Source organism: Orbicella faveolata, unplaced genomic scaffold (genome assembly GCF_042242905.1).
Source record: "Orbicella faveolata isolate gen_17 unplaced genomic scaffold, um_ofav_v1 contig_4, whole genome shotgun sequence".
Lineage (NCBI taxonomy): Eukaryota > Metazoa > Cnidaria > Anthozoa > Scleractinia > Merulinidae > Orbicella > Orbicella faveolata.
This window is the reverse complement of record NW_028301569.1, coordinates 8,436,186-8,455,530: the sequence shown is the minus strand read 5'-3', so window position 1 is coordinate 8,455,530 and position 19,345 is coordinate 8,436,186. Positions and strand designations below refer to the sequence as shown.

At 38.9% G+C, this 19,345-nt stretch overlaps 2 protein-coding genes across 2 annotated transcripts; both read right to left on the bottom strand.

The window, feature by feature from the left end:
- Nucleotides 1-291: 291 nt before the first annotated feature.
- LOC110063003 (uncharacterized) lies at nt 292-4,500 on the bottom strand. The gene is made up of 3 exons (XM_089275822.1): nt 3,079-4,500; nt 2,021-2,117; nt 292-1,670 (listed from the first exon to the last, which is right to left on the bottom strand). Exons 1-3 carry the CDS (start codon nt 4,026-4,028, stop codon nt 456-458), a joined length of 2,262 nt encoding a protein of 753 aa, XP_089131948.1. The 5' UTR covers nt 4,029-4,500; the 3' UTR covers nt 292-455.
- A 71-nt stretch (nt 4,501-4,571) lies between these two features.
- On the bottom strand, nt 4,572-19,154 carry LOC110063004 (uncharacterized). Its single transcript, XM_089275825.1, has 10 exons — nt 18,971-19,154; nt 17,325-17,484; nt 14,219-14,358; nt 13,032-13,149; nt 12,361-12,419; nt 11,286-11,402; nt 10,017-10,103; nt 9,183-9,252; nt 8,458-8,544; nt 4,572-6,724 (listed from the first exon to the last, which is right to left on the bottom strand). The coding sequence occupies exons 1-10, from the start codon at nt 19,079-19,081 to the stop codon at nt 6,624-6,626; spliced, it is 1,050 nt and encodes a 349-aa protein (XP_089131951.1). The 5' UTR covers nt 19,082-19,154; the 3' UTR covers nt 4,572-6,623.
- Nucleotides 19,155-19,345: the final 191 nt, after the last annotated feature.

The following is a 19,345-nucleotide window of genomic DNA, read 5'->3' as shown; positions in this document are numbered from 1 at the left end:
GTGCAAACTAGTTGCTCTCCTGCGAAAACATTAATGAAGCCCTGTTTAATGCAATGTCTGCGAACCTGAGCCAGAAATAATTTCTGCAATGTAATGACTTTTGTTTCTCTTTGGCAAATTAGATTCCATGATAGAATGAAACTCGAGTGCTCCTCGCAGTGGATACCTCGCGTGGTAGTTCTGGGGCTATTTGAGCTCGACTTTGATTGGCTCAACTTTGACAAGGTTTACATTCGTGAAGATAGGTCTGTTCAGATGCATTACTGACCCCCAAAAAACAACCCCTATTCCTTTCACTAAAAAAATAGTTTAATTTTTTAACCATCCTATTAACAAATTTGATTACAATTGATTGAATGACTGACAGATGGATGGCCAGACTGATTGGCATACTGGGCAAGTGGATTTCAATTTTTTTTCCCTGCCCTGATTGCCAATAAAGGATTAATGGCTTATCACAGTTCCCACTCGTCATCGTCATCATCATTACTACTGTTGCCTTCATCTGTGTTACTTAAGGTGTCATGCAATGATCTTGCTCTGTTTATCATGACCCGCTTAAGAACAGACAGTAAGTTAGTAGCATCTACATTCTGTTTTTCATCATTGTATTGTATGCTCTCCTTTCCATCCTCTCCCCATCGTAATTCATCTGAAGTGCAATTACTTTCACTGGAGATGCTTTGAAGCTGTAAACAAGAATTATTTTCAGGACATGATGCTCGTTTCTTCAGTTTTGCTTTGTTGAACTGCCTTATCTGGCTCAGGAATGACTCTCTTCCAGTCCTTGCTACTGGCAACTGGCTGCTTGTAGATATGGGCAAGCTGTTATTACCAGCAGCTGGATCCAATCCTGGTGACATTTCTCTGGTGGTTTCATTGATCAAAGCTTCATTTTCTTCTGATGATATCTTCTCCTCTCTTGGTGTAGCATTCATTACTGGGTTTGGTACATAATTTTGTTCTGTTATGTTGCTAACCTGAAAAGCATTTGCCATATTTTCCTTAAAACCTGCTTTGTTATCATCATTGATAATTGGATTTACTGGTAATAAGTAAGTTGTATTTAATGGCTGCCTTTCATTCTTGACTTCCATGGCAAACTCTTGGAAATGGTATTCTAGTGGTTTCTCTTGGTAAGGGTTGTCCTGTGGTTGTTGTTGGTATGTGATGTTCTGTGACCCTAGCTGATGATGGGTTCCTTGTAGCTCTTGTTGAAAAGCGATGTCTAGTTGTTCCTCTTGGTTAGGGATGTCTAGTGCTTCTATTTGACTAGGGGTTCCCTGTGGTTCATGTCCCTCCCCTCCCTTTGCTAATAATCTGTGTCTGGATGGTACCTCAGGGGTATATGGAGGAGGGGGCATACAATCAAGCCTCATTACAGCCATAGGAAGCTGGGAGGGAGAATCCACTGCTACCCCACGTCGCATGTGTGAATAGCCAGGAAGATGAAATCGTCTAAAAGTCGGGCTTCCCAGGGGAGTCTCATCAAGGGAACCTCTATGCTGGGTTCTTAGAGGGGTTGGTTGCACTCCAACTGGTTGCAGCCTTGAGGAACGTCTCCTCTGTTTGCAACCTGACCTCAAAGAAAATGTAACGCAAGGACCAGATGTAACAACAAGCCTCACAACTTGAACATGTGTTAAATCCTTTGTGCTAGCTCCATTAACCTAAAGACAACAAAGAGAAACAAGGTATCACACAGTCAATCCAGTTTAGACAAATCACCAACAGGATACCTGTTCCTTGCCATATGTGAACCTAAAAAAGCTCATTCATTGATAAATGCAGTGGTAAGATTACAGGAGTTACAACCCTCACCACCTATGAGAAAAATATTATCGTTGATACAAACCCCCACCTCCCCCTCAAAGCTACTCTTACCTTTTGCATGCATACTTACAGCCCCCTACAGTTCCTTCTTTCAATAAGAACCAAGTACTACTGTAATCAGTTGGAACAGGTAAGAATTTAACACTCAATTACATGTACTGCAGTACAGGATTTGAGAAATGCTCACCTCCACTATCACATCTCCTGCCTTTACACCAGCTCTCTCTGCAGGGGAGCAGCTATCGACTGAGATAACATGCACATCACAGGCGTAATCCATACCACTGAAAAATAAATTAGTATTAATAACAATGTCAGCCATTGGGCAATGATCTACCCTATTACTGCTAACTAGCAATCAAACTCAGGTGCTGGTATGATCATCAGTATCAGTCATCAGATTGATGCAGGTCCATCGACAGTTACCAACCAGCAATTCGGTCAGGTTGTCGTTGCCCATCAGTCAGGGTGAGCAGGGTCAAGAACAGTATCTGAACATTATGATTCATATTAGACCGTTGTCGTTCATTGTTCTTTGCACTGCTCCCCAGCTAGACAGCTGAAACACCACCACTTAGCCTGCATGGCAGATGTTTCCTTTCCTTGTTTCAGAGATGTCTGCTACACAGGCTACCACCCACCGCAATCCCTGAGTAGGGAATGACTGTCACTCTGGCATCTTAGGCTAGTAACTAATCTATTGTCTATTGTCTATCAACTTTATTGGTCACAAAATTACAATATAATTAAAAGAAGAAAAGGACCAATAGGAATTGCGTGAACAGGAAAATAAAGTTACCCATGCGAGGCGCAACCCTAGAAGCTAGTAAGAATGGTGATAGAAAATCTTAAATTTGATAAAAATTACAATAAAATCTAATAATTACTTATAGTTAAAAATTATAGTTAAATCTAATTAATAACAATAGTTTAAGACAAGATGCGGATAATATTAGTCACAGAAAAATTAAGAGCGGTGGCAAGGGCAGTTACGGAAGAGGAACCAGGAGCAGGGCATGTCATTATCATAGGTAGTGTCCAGTAAAGTAAAATAAGTGGCGTGCAAAAAATATTTGAATAAACTTGGGCTAGAAAATGTCTTGAGGGGCGAGATTACAGATAGTGTTCCAGGGTTTTACAATTCTATTGAAAAAAGAAGCTTGAAAAGTTGCGGTTTTACAGTAAGCAGGTTTTAGTACGAGGGTGGACACTGGAAAACAATGATTAAGATAGCGCGATACATACCCTCTAATGCAACATCCCAACCACCCATCTTCATTCGGATACACACAGACTATTGACAGTCTCTTTTGTTCTGTTCTCTCTGCTTTAGCACCAACGACTTTGTTTCTTTTTCCATGGACATTGCATTCATCTTTGGAGGGGAATCCTCTAGACACAATTCGCATGTGAATTTCCTCGGCTGCTTTGATTATTCCAATGACTTGAGCAATGTCCACAGCACCTCTTCCACAAAGTTTGTCATTGACTCGAATAATTCTATCACCGGTTTTCAATCCTTGTCTGTCAGCGATCGATTCTTTTGCTACTTGAGCGACGGTTACTGCTGGCTGATAAAACGTTCCACCGCATACCTTAAGGCCAAATTCCTGATTCAAGGATTTCCTTTCAAGAACAACAGTTTTGTATTCTTCTCCGTGAGGGCCAAAAATAGGTTTTACAGTGTTGGGTCCGTCAGCAATCGTTCGAGCTTTATTTGCCAAAGTTTGCGATTCTTTTGAACAATCAGAAACCAGTTGATTGCTTTCTCGTAATTCCGTCTTGTCCGATCTAGAGCTCGGTGGCTTCTCGCTGTTTTGCCTGGTCTTCTTAGCAGGACTTCCTTGAAAATTTGCTGCGCGGTTTTCTCTACCCAATTCCTTCCCCTCTATTTTCCTCTTTTTCTCCAACTCTCCCCGCTCAAGCCCGGCTTCGCTTTTCAGCAGCTCGTTGCAATGACGGGTGAACTTGTTCCTTTGATTCTCTGGAAGACATCTCCTAACCTCGGTCAGTATGTCAACCTTCGAACGTGAATTGACAATCTTGAGGAGATCCGAACACAGACCTTCCAACGATCTAGTCTTCGAGAACGTCTTGATCGCGATTTTGAGTCGCTCATAATCTTCTTTCCTTAGGAGTTCTTTTGCTCGCTCCCACAGCTTTCCACTGCTGTTAGAGCCGTTTTGCATGGCCATTGAACGTCTTTACCAGACAAACAATGTCGTTAACCGACCACACAAAGCAAACGGTTTTGAACTGTTGAACTTTCAAAATGTCCGCCAGAATATAATAGTTTCATGCCCAGACTCCGACGAATGCTCGTCACGCAATCTTTCATCCATTGCGTGACGAGCCAAACAATGTGAACATTCCTCTATTTGGTTTTATAAGAAGTGTATCATCACCAGTATGTTTGTAATTAATATTACTATTTTAATTTGTACTATTTTTAATTTGCATAGATTAACTTTAGATTAGCCCGTGAACAGGCTCCGGCTCAAAGGGTATGACCGCAGCTGGAGGGGCCAAGAAGTAGCCAAGAAATTTGAAGTTGCCAAGGGGGAAATAGGCTGGGGGTTGGTGTATCATCTCCCCTTCTCTCTCTTCTTTCCCCTTTCTTCCTGTTTTCTCTTCGCCCCATCCTCAGCTAGAGAGCGTGTTCACAGACTACTTTCTTCACTGTGAGTAATTTGTGTGAAAAAGAGAAGAGAAGAGAGCCATATTGTAAATATCATAAATTTAGGCAGATTATCGTTTATTTATGACAAACAACATTCCTCTCAGAGAATACAGCAAAAGAGTCTTGAACATGTCCTGCAAAAGCGTTTTTTGTTGTTAGTTAGACTCAGTTTGAGATGACTTGAATTGCTGTGTTTAAAACAGCAACTCATTTTAACACTCATTACATAATTGATTTACTATAATAATATTTATCATGACACAGGTAAACACATTAACTCTAAAATAATTAACAGTTATTCCAAGAGCACATAAGATATTAGAGGGCAAGTTGGCCAGCCATCTCCTACCCAGCAAGTGTGAGATGGTATGCAATTTCCATAGACCTTTTTCAAGCATGTTATATTGGCTGAAATCCCATGACTGCTAAGCCAATCAAAATTAATCCATTGCTGCAGTTGTTAATAACATCCATTGGAACAAAAAAAAAAACACTGTTAAATATTTCTACAATCTATCTTTATTATAGAAATCGGACTATAAATTAATTTTTTAAGTTGTCTTAGTTACCGGTAACATTATTATGACACAACTTAGAACATGTTTATTTTATGACATACTTGAATTTATTTGTATCTCAGATGCCAAACTGAATTGTAATTTTAGCCAAATTACTTCCATATAAATCTATGCTAAATATAATAATAACAATTTAATAACAAATTGTGTTTTGGTATGAAAATAATCTAAACTTAATCACAATAAAAAAAAATGCATGATTTAAGAAAGACATGAAAACTGCAACACAACATCTAAATAGAGATCTAAGTACAAAACCTCTTTAATTTTGCTTTCCTTGAAAGCTACATTATATTCAGTAGAACTTGCTTATAAGTCCAGAGGCTCAAAAAAATTGACAACAATGGACTAGCCTCTGGGTCTTAATTAGGCGAATGAATTCTAATGACAGTTACATTAATATTTTTCTCAGAGCGGTATGGGAGCCCAGAATATTTTGGGATATAGATCTACTAGTCTTAGTAACAAATTTTCATCCACATGGAAGGCCAAAAAGAAGAAAACCAAAACAAAAACTGAAACCTTAGGGAAAAGAAAATTTATACATGTACATTCACGAACCACACTATTTTAAAATGTAGGTCAATAATGCTAAAATCTAGGCTACACTAGAATATTTCTTTTATGAAGAAGACATTTTTCTAAAGCAACAGTTATCAGTGTTACATTCGAAGGCAGGTAAAGAAGATTATACCCAAGGTGTCTAAAAACTATCTGACAACCAACTATGGCCCACTAAACACAACTTTGAATTTTCTATGCTGGTATCTTATCTTGTCAACTTAATTAATTCAATTCATTAATTCACTAACTGTTCTTTTACTTTATGAGCTGCTAAGTATAACTTACATTAATATCCTTGGGACACATCACAGATCACCACCCATTGGCAAAGCTTTCATCCATGTGATGCAAGGATCGCCAACATCTTTATACAGACTGGTTGGTCCATAATAAAAACTGTACTTAATGGTTGATGCTATGCAAGTTTATTTTATGGCTAGCTATGCAAGTGGGCAAGATGAACCAAATGCAGTGCTGTGATTGGCTACCTGAGCAGGCAAGATGGTGCCACCTAGCCCACTCGAGACTGCCCACCGTGTCCCGCAAGAAAAATTTCCCCGAAAGCCATATAATAAATATTTTACTCCCCAAACTTGTTTGGTCGAGACGGCTAAATAGTATCCTCATTCTTTTCTTTTTTTTTTTTCTTTTTTTTTTGTTGCAAGCTTATAGGACTTTGCCTCCATTTCATTCCATTAACATGAAAAAACAAAACTTGGCCATATATATCAAAACTTGACCCATACATATCAAATGAGCAACCCTTAAAGTCTTTCTGAGAAGGGAGAAGTTATTGTCCATTGAACACAACATTGCCACAGTCGGCTGGAGAGGGGAAAGGTGGGGTGGCAGAGACAAAGGAAAAAAAGTTGAAGTGTCCCAAGGCTTTTGACTAACACAGTGGTTTCTAGACTGTTAAATATAATACGGTACATTCAATATCTAAAGCTGCCGGATTGTAGTGGTTTTCACCCCAGTGGTCCACGGAGAACTATTCCACAAAACTTTGCTGTGTTTCTTTTTCTTGGAAAAAGCGGTGGTTCATCTCCAGTCACAGGCAGATTAAACACTGAAAGTGAAGGAAGATAATATTATCCCAGACAGTGAAAAACCACTAACTGTCAATGTGCGGGTTCCAGAAAATATTCATACCCATGCTAAGGAAGATTATTGGAAATACTTGGGGGAGGGTGGTCTCAAAAGCTAAATTTTCAGAGAGAAGTATTAACCAAAACTGAACTTTCCAGAGGGATGGGGCATGGGGAGTCAAACCAAAAATCCACCATGGGAGGGGTATGGATATTTCCTGGAACAACATAATGGGCATTTAAGTTTCATTTACCATAGAAAGAATCTATAGTAAGAAAGGGAACACTTCACATGGCCAAATACGAAAGTTAATGCTTGCTGACATACTTCCACCAAAGCTGTGCTCGCATGCAGCAATATTGCAACCTACAGTCAATATTATCATTTGATGCATTTTTTTTTTCTTCCTATCCATTGGCCGAGAGACCACCCCATGACCTGCAAATAACTGCCTACAAATAATGGTCTGCTCATGTGTAGTACTGTCTAAACGTGTTTTTCTGCAAATAATATCCTGCTGAGCTCATTCGTTATTGAAACCAGTTTCTCAAGTGAAAAATGGCAGATCGCTTCCCTGAGCTGTCAGATAGTGATAAAAATATGACAACAAACTTGGTGATCAAATGATAAAACAACTATTGCACTCGTTTAAGATATGAACTCAGTTAGTTGACCTCGCTCCCAATGTGTGGCTTCATAGCTCAGTTGGTAGAGCATTGCACCGGTATCGCGTAGGTCACGGGTTCGAATCCCGTTGAAGCCCTGATTTTTTCAGGCTTCTTCTTTCCAATTGCTTAAATTGGAAAATTTACTGCGATGATCATTCTTCACTTTCATCTACAACCGCAGTTCATATATGAATTATTTCATATAAACTTCACATCATTTCACTCCTCACGGGAAGATATGAACTCGGTTAGTTGGCCTCGCTCCCAATGTGTGGCTTCATAGCTCAGTTGGTAGAGCAACGCACCGGTATCGCGGAGGTCACAGGTTCGAATCCCGTTGAAGCCCTGATTTTTTCAGGCTTCTTTCCAATTGCTTAAATTGGAAAATTTACTGCGATGATCATTCTTCACTTTCATCTACAACCGCAGTTCATATATGAATTATTTCATATAAACTTCACATCACAAAATATCATAATTTTTCAGTGTCTCGCAGATCAATTATTTGCCTCAGCCTTCAGCTTCGACAAATAATTGATCTGCTCCCCACTGACAGATCACGATATTTTGCTCAACCTCGTCCAATAATTGTTAATCATTTGCTATGTAACACTTTGTTTTCTCATGATCCCCTTCTAGTCAGGGGGACCAAGACTAATTTGTAGATGCATATTACTAATCTGTTATGCTACTTACTACCATAAAACATCTTGACAGGGCTGTTAGATGCATGTATCAACTGAAGCAAAATGGATTGGCTTTGCATGTTGGTGTAAGAAAATCAGCAGAGGATAGATTAAAGATCCTAAGAACACTTTCACGTTGTGTCATTTTAGAAAACATCAATACCCCTAGGCTCGACTCCCAGTGGCTGTTTGAGAAAAGAGCCCACGCTGCTCCAGACCAGACATGAGAGAGTGGTGGAAATCGGGCCTACAATACCCCAGTGGGAAGGATTTTGGGTTTTGACCCTCTCCCCAACCCCTCTGTGTCAAAGTGTCAAAGTGTATCTGATGTATTTTATTGGTTGCAGTGACTTACTCACCAGTTTCTTTGAGTCCTTTTCCAAAGTTGCTTACAACAAATTTCAAGGTAACTAAAACCAGCACTCTCACAATAAAGGCCAAAGATGCTAGAGAAAAAGACAAATATAAATAACACAAATAAACAAGAAAACAGACAAACAAAACTTGCCCAAGAGCCCGGAGGTGGGGGACTACAATATTAACAGGTTGGGGATGATTGTCGGAAAATTTGAATTACACCCCCAATGGAGACCAATCTGGGCGGGGCTCAAACTTTATTCAACCCCTCAAAGATACCACTTAAAATGGAATTGGCTCGACTACAAGCTGCTTTTCAGGAAAGGAGTCCGTACCAGTAGACCGGACTCAAGAGACAGGCAGAAATTAAGCCTAAAATGGAAATAATCTTAGTTAGCATTTCTTTATTAGTATTTCTTGTGCACCCCAATAGATACTTTAACAGCTAAAAATAGTGGTACTTCGTTGCAAACACCCTAAGTGAGACCAGAATCCTTGATTTATACCCCTAAGCAAGATGACAAGCATCTCCAAGCTTTTAATATGGGAGTCCCCCCACCCTCCCCCTCACCCCAGGACTCAAGAGTCACCGTGATTCTTTGTGACAATATCCATTCAGTACCTCATTGAAATACCAAACTATGGACAGACTCCTTGATAGCAATAACCAAATTCCCTTGATCTTTTAAAACTGGTAATAACAAACTACAGAGCTGAAAGAACACACCTGCTCCAAGAAAGGAATAAACAAGAACATCTTTACCATCTTTAGTGTCTTCAGTCCAATTATCAGCCACCTGCAATTATAATTAACAAAATAATAATTAAAGTCTGCATTAGGCTGAGTGGTCCATGCAGCCAGAGGTTATCCTGGTTTCCATAGCAATAAGCAACTAGGAGCGTATCTGCTCCCTTGGATGGAATACTGGTCCATCACAGGATTGGACAAATAAACCATTTTTGTACTCTCCGTTTTCAATATTAGAGGTTCATGTGGGGAAGATCATTAAAAAGGGATGTCCTTTCCATTTGAAAAGACTCCTCCTGCCTCAGTCACAAGCTAGTCCCAGTCCAACACTGATAATATGAAAATGGTCAATTGCCAGTACATATGTATACACCAGGCCCCAGTTTTTCAAAGGCTGGATAACACTATCCACCAGATAAATTGCTATCCAGTGGAGAGGTGTTAACAAAACAAACCACACTTTCCACTGAATAGTGATTTATCTGGTGGATAGCATTATCCACCTTTCAAACAACCTGGGCCTAGGTGAAGAGAGCTGCATTGTAAGAGTAATTAAAAGTAAGTCTAGAGTAATTCATATACAGTTCAACCCCGCCATATCAAACTCTCTGGGGAAACAAAAAATAATTTGAAATAGCAGGAGTTTGAAATAGCTGATAGCAAATGACTGATGAGCAATTCCAAGGGAAATGGTTTTAAGTTCAAAATAACTGGGAATTCAAAATAACCGAGTTTGAATTACCGGGGTCCAACTGTACAATGTTTCTTATTTAAAAATACGTCAAATAAATACAAGACAGCGGGCAAACATACCTTATTTATTCTGTAGATTAAATAAGCAGGCTCTACAAAACTGAGAGGGATAAATATCCACACCAGGATCATCATCTCTCTCCTCATCTGAAAAGCAGGACTCTTTAAAATACTGTTTTCACACCTAGAGCTTTAACACGCTAGTATTGAACATGTATTCAATGTGCAAAGAAAGTCATGTCAAGAGGATTTTGCAATTCAGCCAGCAGATGCTGTCCCAGCTGCTTACCCAACAGGCAAGTGAAGTTTGTGGGGAAAAAAACATTAGAGAAAATTCAAATAACAGATTGAAGTACTGCAAGTGATATCTGTTCTTTTTGCACTCTTGTACTGTATTAATAGCTTCTGGGGATGCTACTACTCAATAATTTGCATTTTGGAAGTAAAGCCTTGCAGGCTCACCAAAAAACTGCAAATTCATAATTTAATAATAATATTATAATGGCAAAATACTAACCACTGAAGTGTCTTTAAGTGAGGTAAACATTATTTCAAACACAGCAGTTTTCACTTGTATGAGTGTCAAAAGTAATTCGACCGCACTTGCTTTCTATTGGTATAATTGCATTCATATGCTAAGCAACTGGCTTAAAAGAATTTGTTCCACTTTGTCATCCAATTAGAAGTGAAACCAAATGCAATGGTGACTCACTCACACGACATTTCCACACTTTACATCAGCAACATGTATAAATAACTTGGAGTTTGATTGGTTCAGTGTATTGTCTGACTATGTCCTTTGTGACTGGCTAGAGTGATTACTTTGATTTTGGTTTTACAATTTACCGAATTGAAAACTGCTCTATCCCAAAGTCAAGTTCATTGAGGGTCGTACACTGAGGGGATCTCTGGCATGCTTCACAAATGAAAAAAAAGGCAATCACAGATCATGGATATGAAAATTTCATTTTCCTGAAACACGAAAATAAGCAAGTAAGATACTGTTTTTCATAACCTGTTCTTACACCAGAAAGAGTGTTTCAAGTCAAGGCTCCATATTGCAAAATCGTATTACCTTAGTCACTCACGATAGATGATTCTAGCCATTCAGAGGACTCGCATCTCAAAATCACGAAGAATAGAGTGGTGAAATCAAGAATACCAGTTAATAATTCAAGTTACTCACAGGTTACGCAAAACCTTCAGGTCACAGATCACAAAGAATAATTTCCTAAATTCATGTTTCACAGAAAATAAGATCAGCTAATCACATATCACAAGAATACCCCTGTACGACCCTCTTCATTGCAGGTTCTTTTTGATACTTACCGCACACCAGCCCAAGATGCTCCAAGCAAGCTGGAAAGGAACACCCACACCCACTGTGACTTTATCGCGCAGTTCAAGATCTGTCACATTCATAATTACAAACACAGCCAAACTGACCTGCAGACAAAACAGAATTAAACATATTCAAACGTTTTGTGATTAATTGACAATTAATGCCAGTTTGAATCCTCTGTATTTACTATAATATTTTGTTATGTGCACAAAACTTTGCACTTGACAGCAAAACCATACCCAAGTCATAATATATTGCTGATTGAACAGAGGAATATATCAATTCCTACTGAATTCAATGATGCTGATTGGTGAAGAGGCGAGGAGACAATCAGCTACATTAGTGTAAATAAGACATTGAAAAGGTTCTTGGAAGAGTCAAATATAGTAGCTGGTTTCAACTCTAAACGTTCTGTTTTATGCTCATTTCTACTGATTTTAAACACAGTAAGGCCTGGTCCACACTAGCGACATAATGACATACTAAATGACATCTAACAACACAATGACAAAACTGTAATCACTTATGTCAGTAATGTGAAACATCGACCTACAGACATAAGGGAAAAGATCAGTTGTTTCTCTCCTTATGCCGTTATGTTCATGTTGTTATGTTGCTATTGTGTCATTATGTCAGGATGTTCACACTGCAAAATATAATGACATAACGTCTTTCTTTTGTTATTATGTTTATTTCAAATTAAGTTGTTAATGTCACTACTGTGAACCAGGCTTAACTGCTTCAAACAGCCAAGTAGCACTCCGTTAGTTTAAATAGCACTGACTTACAAATGGTTAGCTACTACCTAAAGGTAAGTTACATTTAACATGACATCGAGACATTTGAATTCAGCTTGACAGTAAACCTGCACACTAAATATTAGCCCAGTGTCCCCTTTCAACCATCGGAAATCTTAGCACATCTGTGAAAACATTTGACAGTCAGGGTTCAAACATACAGTGTTTATAACCACAGGAATCTATAAAAAAAATAACAGAGCTCAACAGCAGTTACAATTAGAGCAACAGACTGCACTTGTAAAATATATCAAAGCAAACTCACTGCAAGTTGAAGATCAAATTTAAGAAGACATGAGTACATCCCAGCATTTCGGTACATTTCTGGAATACAAGCAGAGGTAAAAAAAAAAGCTTTTAATATGAGAAACAGAATGTATAAGCCAACTGATCAACTATGAAAATAACAGTGGAAGTCTAATTTTTTTAAATAGTTCAAGACATAACAATCAGTACACAATAATGGCAACATAAAACTTCCCTGTTTCAGTCTATCTGTATGTCTGTCTAATTAATTCTTCCTTCCTTCCTTCCTTCCTTCCTTCCTTCAATAAATTATTTCTTAACCACCCTGTTTCTCTCCCCCTTCTTGCTCTTCTTGTAGAATTACTGTAATTTTCTTCCTTCTTCTCTTTTTTTCCTCCTTCCCTACTACCTCCCTTACTTGCTTCCTCATTCTACCTCTCCAATTCTAGTCTTTCTTTCTTCCTCTTTCAATTAAGGATTAAAAGATTTGTCAGATCAGACATCTTGGGTTAGAAAGCTTGATGTTTTATCAATCCAACCTCAGAAATCAGGTAAACAAACCAAACTTTCAATTTCCTGAGGCAACCCTATTAATGTGAAAGAATGTAAGACCTTATCTCAGTGCATCAGACCATACTCCTGGAAGAACTGAAGACATAAATATATTTGCAACAAAAAAACCTCACATACTGTGTAATTCCTCTGAAGCTCCGATAGTCTTGAAGGCCAAATACCCAAAACCCTGAGCAACCTTGATGACAAAGTAGATGTTTATAGAACCAAGAAATACAATTGCTGCAAATCTCACCTGTTAAAACAAATTTGGAAAAATAAGTGTCTGAATGGAAGATATGAAGGGTATGGCTGGTATACAGGTGGGATGACAGACACACAGTTGAACAGACAGTCAGTCAGTCAGACAGACACACAAGATAGACAGATACACAGACACATAGACAGGTGGGCAGACAAATGGGAGAACAGATGCACACTCAGATAGGCAGACACAAGACAGACAGATGCACAGACAGACAGGTGTACAGACAGACAGGAGGACAGACACAGATAGACAGACAAACAGACAGACTAACAGAATGATAGATTGATGGACTGACAGACAGACAGACAGACTGACTGAATGACTGATTGACTGATTGACTGATTGACTGACTGACAGACTGACAGACTGACAGACTAACAGACAGACTGACTGACTGACTGACTGACTGACAGACTGACAGACTGACAGATAGACAGACAGGTGGATGGACTGAATGAGAGCAGTTTGTTAAAACATGAGTTTAACAGTACACTGGCATGTAGCCCAGCAAATACATATATACCACAGGTTGGGAGGAACATCTTATGGATGGGGGAATGACATTTCTTGTAGTTTTATCAATGAAAAAGAAACTAGAATTGTGCAGTCCAGTTGCAAGGAATATCTACATTCATCCAAAAAACCTGTCACAGGGATTTCTGAGGAAGAGAAGGGCAGGGAAGTATGGAATTTAGCTCCAATTGAACCCAGAGGGATCATAGTGGGCAAGTTCAAATCAAGAACTCCTCTGTGGGATGGGTATAGATTATTTTGGTGACAATACATTATTAAATCACACAAGCCTTGCAAGATAAATTAAGCACATAGTATTGTCCCAGGGAAAACCAAAGCCATGATTCAAAAAGCTACAAGCAGACACCTCCCTGGACACAGACACTTGGTCATCACTGGTCCCAGCACCATACCAAGACTACATCGTTACTCTTCCATACACAGAAAGCTCTCCTAAGACAAACTTTATCATAGTCTCAAGGGTGTCTACTGACATACATGTAAGGTTTGAGTGTACAATTAACTACATTTAGACTGTACTCACCCATTTCAGAGTTGTTCGGGAATTGACACTGAGATCAATAATAATATAACATGAGAGCACGAGGATTCCCACCATATAAGCATACAGCTCAAATTCCCGTTCTCTCAAAACACCATGAACTGCATAAAACAGACAGAAACCTGCAGAAAAAGGTTGAAGTTAACGGTTCAAGAACCATTCTTCGACATGTAGAAGACATTATAATTTATTGTTCATCTCTAGAGTGTGATCATCCAGGTATCAATGAGGGTAACATAATTTCTGAAAAGACTACTGTTGGCAACTTCATGCAGACATCCACAATAAACAAACCACCAGATGAACACCCATCCACTCAAGCCACTTACTGAAATTTTTTTTTTTTTTCAGTTAAATGAGATTATCAATAATCAAAGTTAACTAGGAGATCTGCTGTTGGCCAGCAGATGATCGCCACGGGCATGCATAGTTGTGTCATTGCTGTGTAGTTTTGCCCTCGTGGTCTTGCTCTGCCTAGCTCTGTCGCTTTGCCTTTGGTTTGCCCCCTCCCACCCATCTCTTGGTTCATGGTGGACCCTTGTGTCCAGGTAAGTATACATACTCATTCTCTACTGAGAATTCAGTGTGACAGGTGCCAAGGGGAGGTGACCTGTGGGTTGCCCCCTTTATTTGCATTTTGCCCACACTCGCTTGCTCATTGCCTGCTTTGCTGTCATTTGGCACCTACCCTCCATTTTGAATATTGCTTATCAACAAGTTAATATCAAATGACAAGGACATGCTATTGATCTCATATGACCACTTCATGAATGGTTAAAACACTGACCACACTGTCTAGTCTCCTGACTTCATTCTACAGTTTCAAAAATTGGTTACCAGGGGTTTTATTAACATTTTCAGCAGGAGTGCTACTGGTTTTCACAGGCAGGCAAAACTATTTAAACTGAATTTCTTGATAAGAAAAACCTTTCGTTAGATAGACATCAAACCAGTTGGGCAAAATAGTCCTCACAGCCAGTCAATTTGTAGGGTGCCCGGCCCTTAATGAAACCCCTGGGTCAACCGTACAAGTAACAAGAATAACCGTCATGTGATCATTATTTTTTGAAGCCATGGAATAAGAGGAGTTGTACATACATGTAAGTTAAACTTAGCAGGCTGAAATCTAAGCCTTGTAATGAAAAAGAGAAAGATAAACCCCAACCACATGTAAAACATGAACTGCACTCTTCCCCAGACCACAAAGTTAACAAGAATGTATTAAGGATCGCATTAACTAGGGGATATGTCGTGGGGGTGTGAAGAGACAACAAGCTCCTCATCTGTATGCGTAGGATGCACATTACTGAAGCAGTATGCAAGCTGGTGCACACAAAGAAAATATTGGTTCATTTCTATGTTGTAACAGGGACAGTTTACAAGAGCAGTGCATATATATCTTGTAGTTCAAAATGAAATTCAGGTTAAAATGATTTTAACCTCGTGTGATTCTCAATTTCATTTGTCTTCTAACCCCAATTATTCATGATCCATGAATAATTAGGGTTAAGAGACAAAGGAATTTCATTTTAACCTGAATTTCATTTTGACCTACAACACATACGATGCAACATCTAAACTTACATCATTTTGTACCTGGTTCATGACACACAAACTCAAACCAGCTGAATCTTATGCTACATGTTGCAAAAACGAGGAAAACAAGTCCTGTTTCAATTGTCCAGGATATAATTCATGTTAGGCCACTCATATAGTCTCCCTGCAGTTTGCTTCTATTTACTGCCATTTGCTTGCAGTTAGCATTTAAATATTGTGTTTGCTTGCGGTTAGCATTTATTTACTGCTGTTTGCTTGCGGTTAACATTTAATTACTGCTGTTTGCTTGCGGTTAGGATTTAAGGGGTGAAGGGGAAGGCAACTATATGTGGCCTACCATGAATTATATGCCAATTGTCCCTGCAACCTAATTCTCCTAGTGTGTGTCGACCTTTAGTCATTTGGTGTTCAAATGAATACAAGAGTTTGATTTGTTAAGAACTCTTGTTGCAACATCTTGTTCTTAAATGATCCAGCCTTAACCCATTGACCCCTGTGCCGCCCGTAACCAGCTGTGACAAGCCTTGGCCTTTGTTCCACTTCTGGCATCATCACCTTTGACCAAAATTGACATCATCTATACTCAACTTCTGCAAGAGGAAGAGATCTTTCCAATGATACCCAGATCAGAGTGACTGGCTCAATTTGAGCCTGAAATATGCACAAAAGTGCTCAGAAATTTGAGTGAAAAGCTCAGAGCAAAGTTTCCTGCGACTACAAGTGGTTACTGCATGGTAAAAATTGCCCGTCTTGATGATGATTTCTCAGAATTTTTTGAACTGGAACCAAGCCCAGTAGAAGGTCAATCACTGCAGCAAAAAGATAAGAAAAGGAGAAAAAGGAAAGGCAAAAAAATGAAAAAAAAAAGAAAAGCCTAAAGATGTAGGTCTCTTTCTCATCCAAAAAATCTCAAAATTTTGATTTCTGCGCATGCCCAAGCAAAAATGTTGTAAAATGCCATGCTAGTGGAAAGAAAGGCATGCTGTCATGTTGCAAAATGCATTTTTGAGTAGATTGGAGCTAATTTGGCCCATATCCAGCCTGAAAATCTCCAAAGTGTCCAAAAAATGCGTTTTAGACAAAAAGCTCTGAGAGTCATTATGGATTAATGCACATTAATTATCACACAGACAACATGGTTATTACACTAAGAGCATGTTAGTAAAAACCGAGAGACATCTACCACTGATTAATCTAATAAAGAGTTGATAATTAGCTAGGGAGGAAGAATTAGGAAAGCAGCGTGGCCGAGTAGTTTAGGGTGCTCGATTCGAAATCGGGAGGTTCCTAATTCAAATCCCCCACCCCACTGTTATATAGATTTGTTCTCACTAGTTACGAGTTCAACTCCTCTACCACATTGTGTAAATAGCCAACTGATCAACTGATATAGTTTATGTTCTATTTGTAATATTTTTTTATTTATTTACAGTGTCCCCAATTACTGTAGCACAACCGTGTAAATACAGTACTGTTATAATTATTTTTTCATTATTATAGCTGTAAAGAGGTGCTAAGAGTCAAGTCGTACCTATGTTGATGAAGAGGATGATGGCAAACGTGTAGTCTGGCGTATCTTTCTTTAGTTCCACTAATCTGTCAATTGTGAGACCAATTGCGATCAACACATTTACTACAGATATGATAAGAAATGCCACCTCATCGACCTCCAGCCCAGCAAAGGTTTTCACCTAAAAACATCAAAGTCATGTAACGAAATATTAAAATGTGCAAACTAAGCATGCTACAAGCACGAATGGCACTTAATGTCAAGGCAAATTGCTCATTCTCACATAGGTTTGATTTTTAGCTACTTTTCAGGAAACAAGCCCGCATTCCTCTACAAAGACCAGAAGCGGGAGAGTGGCGGAAATCAAGCCTACCGGTAGTTCTCACACAGCTGGCAAGCAAAACACGTAAGCCCTGCAAAACCCTGTATGAGACCCTTCAAAGCATGGTCGTGCTGACCACTAACCAGCATTGGCTTGAGTCAAACTTTACCTAAATTACATTTAGCCATATAAAAAGTATCATTATCTCCCTTATCCCCATAGAAGGACAATGTTGGTTTGAATCCCCCCTCTCCCACCCCCTCTGGAAATTCCAGTTAAGCATCATTCGTATCTGAGACCCCTCTCCCTCTTGAAATTTCTAATGACCTTCCTAGGGGTGGGTAAGGATAATTGTTTCTCAGAGAACAACACAATTATTATCAAGTATCAAATATATGTCATTTAGACTGAACTACAGTTAACACAGAAAACATAATTATTAACCAATATAAAAACCAATTCAAGAATAATGCTGCATACTTAAACGGATCATTTTATGTTTTCAGTTAAACTTGTCAACCTTCTGCTTAAATTATTTCATATCTTTATAAAACTATATTTTCATGTCAAATATAGCTATCCTACTTTTCCACACTTTTCAACTGAAATTGCATAGGAAGAAATGGCAAATTTCTGTGACCTAAATAAATTATGTTCGTTATAACAATGAGCGTTCATCTGAAACTGAATTACCATTGCACTTCACTTTCCAAAAAAAAAAATTAAAATTAACTTTATTTGCTGTGAAAGTGGAATGTTTTGATATTCAGTCTTGCATTCTGTGTGTAGACAGAAAAAACCTGGTATCACAACATTTAGAATATAACGCAAATATTTCTTGTATGAAGCATCAGCAAGCTTGTACCGAGGCATCGGGGTAGGGTCCGGCGGGTTGGATAAAGGAGCAGGGAACTCTGACTATGGGAGGCACAGGATGAGGGGGCAGAAAGTGGAAGTGGAAGTTTGGATAATGAAATCCCTTCAACTTCACTGGCCTTTGCATTTATACAGGGATATGTCTTGGCGATCGAATGGCAAAAACTACAATTTTCATAGACTCTAAAGTGAGCCAGTCATGTGAGCTTTACGTCTAAGATTATGTTTTGACTAAAAGAAGTAAACTTATAAAATTGCAAATATTCAATTATAATAATGGTTATGTAAATATCGCAATCGAAACAGCACATACATCGACCTACATGGCTACAAAATACCCAACGAAGGAGTTAAGTTATGTTAGGTTACAAATCCATGTAAACAGCAGAAACAGTCGTGCTTCCACCGATCCCTGCATGTGTAGTTGGTATCATGAATGGATATATTGAAAATTACAAATTTGATTCACCTTTCCAATCGTTGTAACAGTCGTTTTCTCTTTAAGACTGTCTTCAGAGCATCTTAAGCTATCTGTTTCTTGCTCATCTTCCCGAACAATCTGGTCACGAGAGCTGAACATCCTAACAAGCACCTTTGCTCTTCTCGGTTTCCCAGGCAGAAAAAATCGTGCAGCTTTCAGTGCAGCAACAACATTTCGTGACGAGCGTGACTAGTCACGTGGATAAACCAAACCAGATCCCAGGCGGCTGACTACAACGTGGGTCCGCAATGCGTTCATGTCTGAACATGATATCGCCCTGCCAAAACGTGCAGCTTAGAAATATTATTGTACCACTTTTCATCATTGTCATATCATAATTATAAGGAAAATCTTTCCTTTATC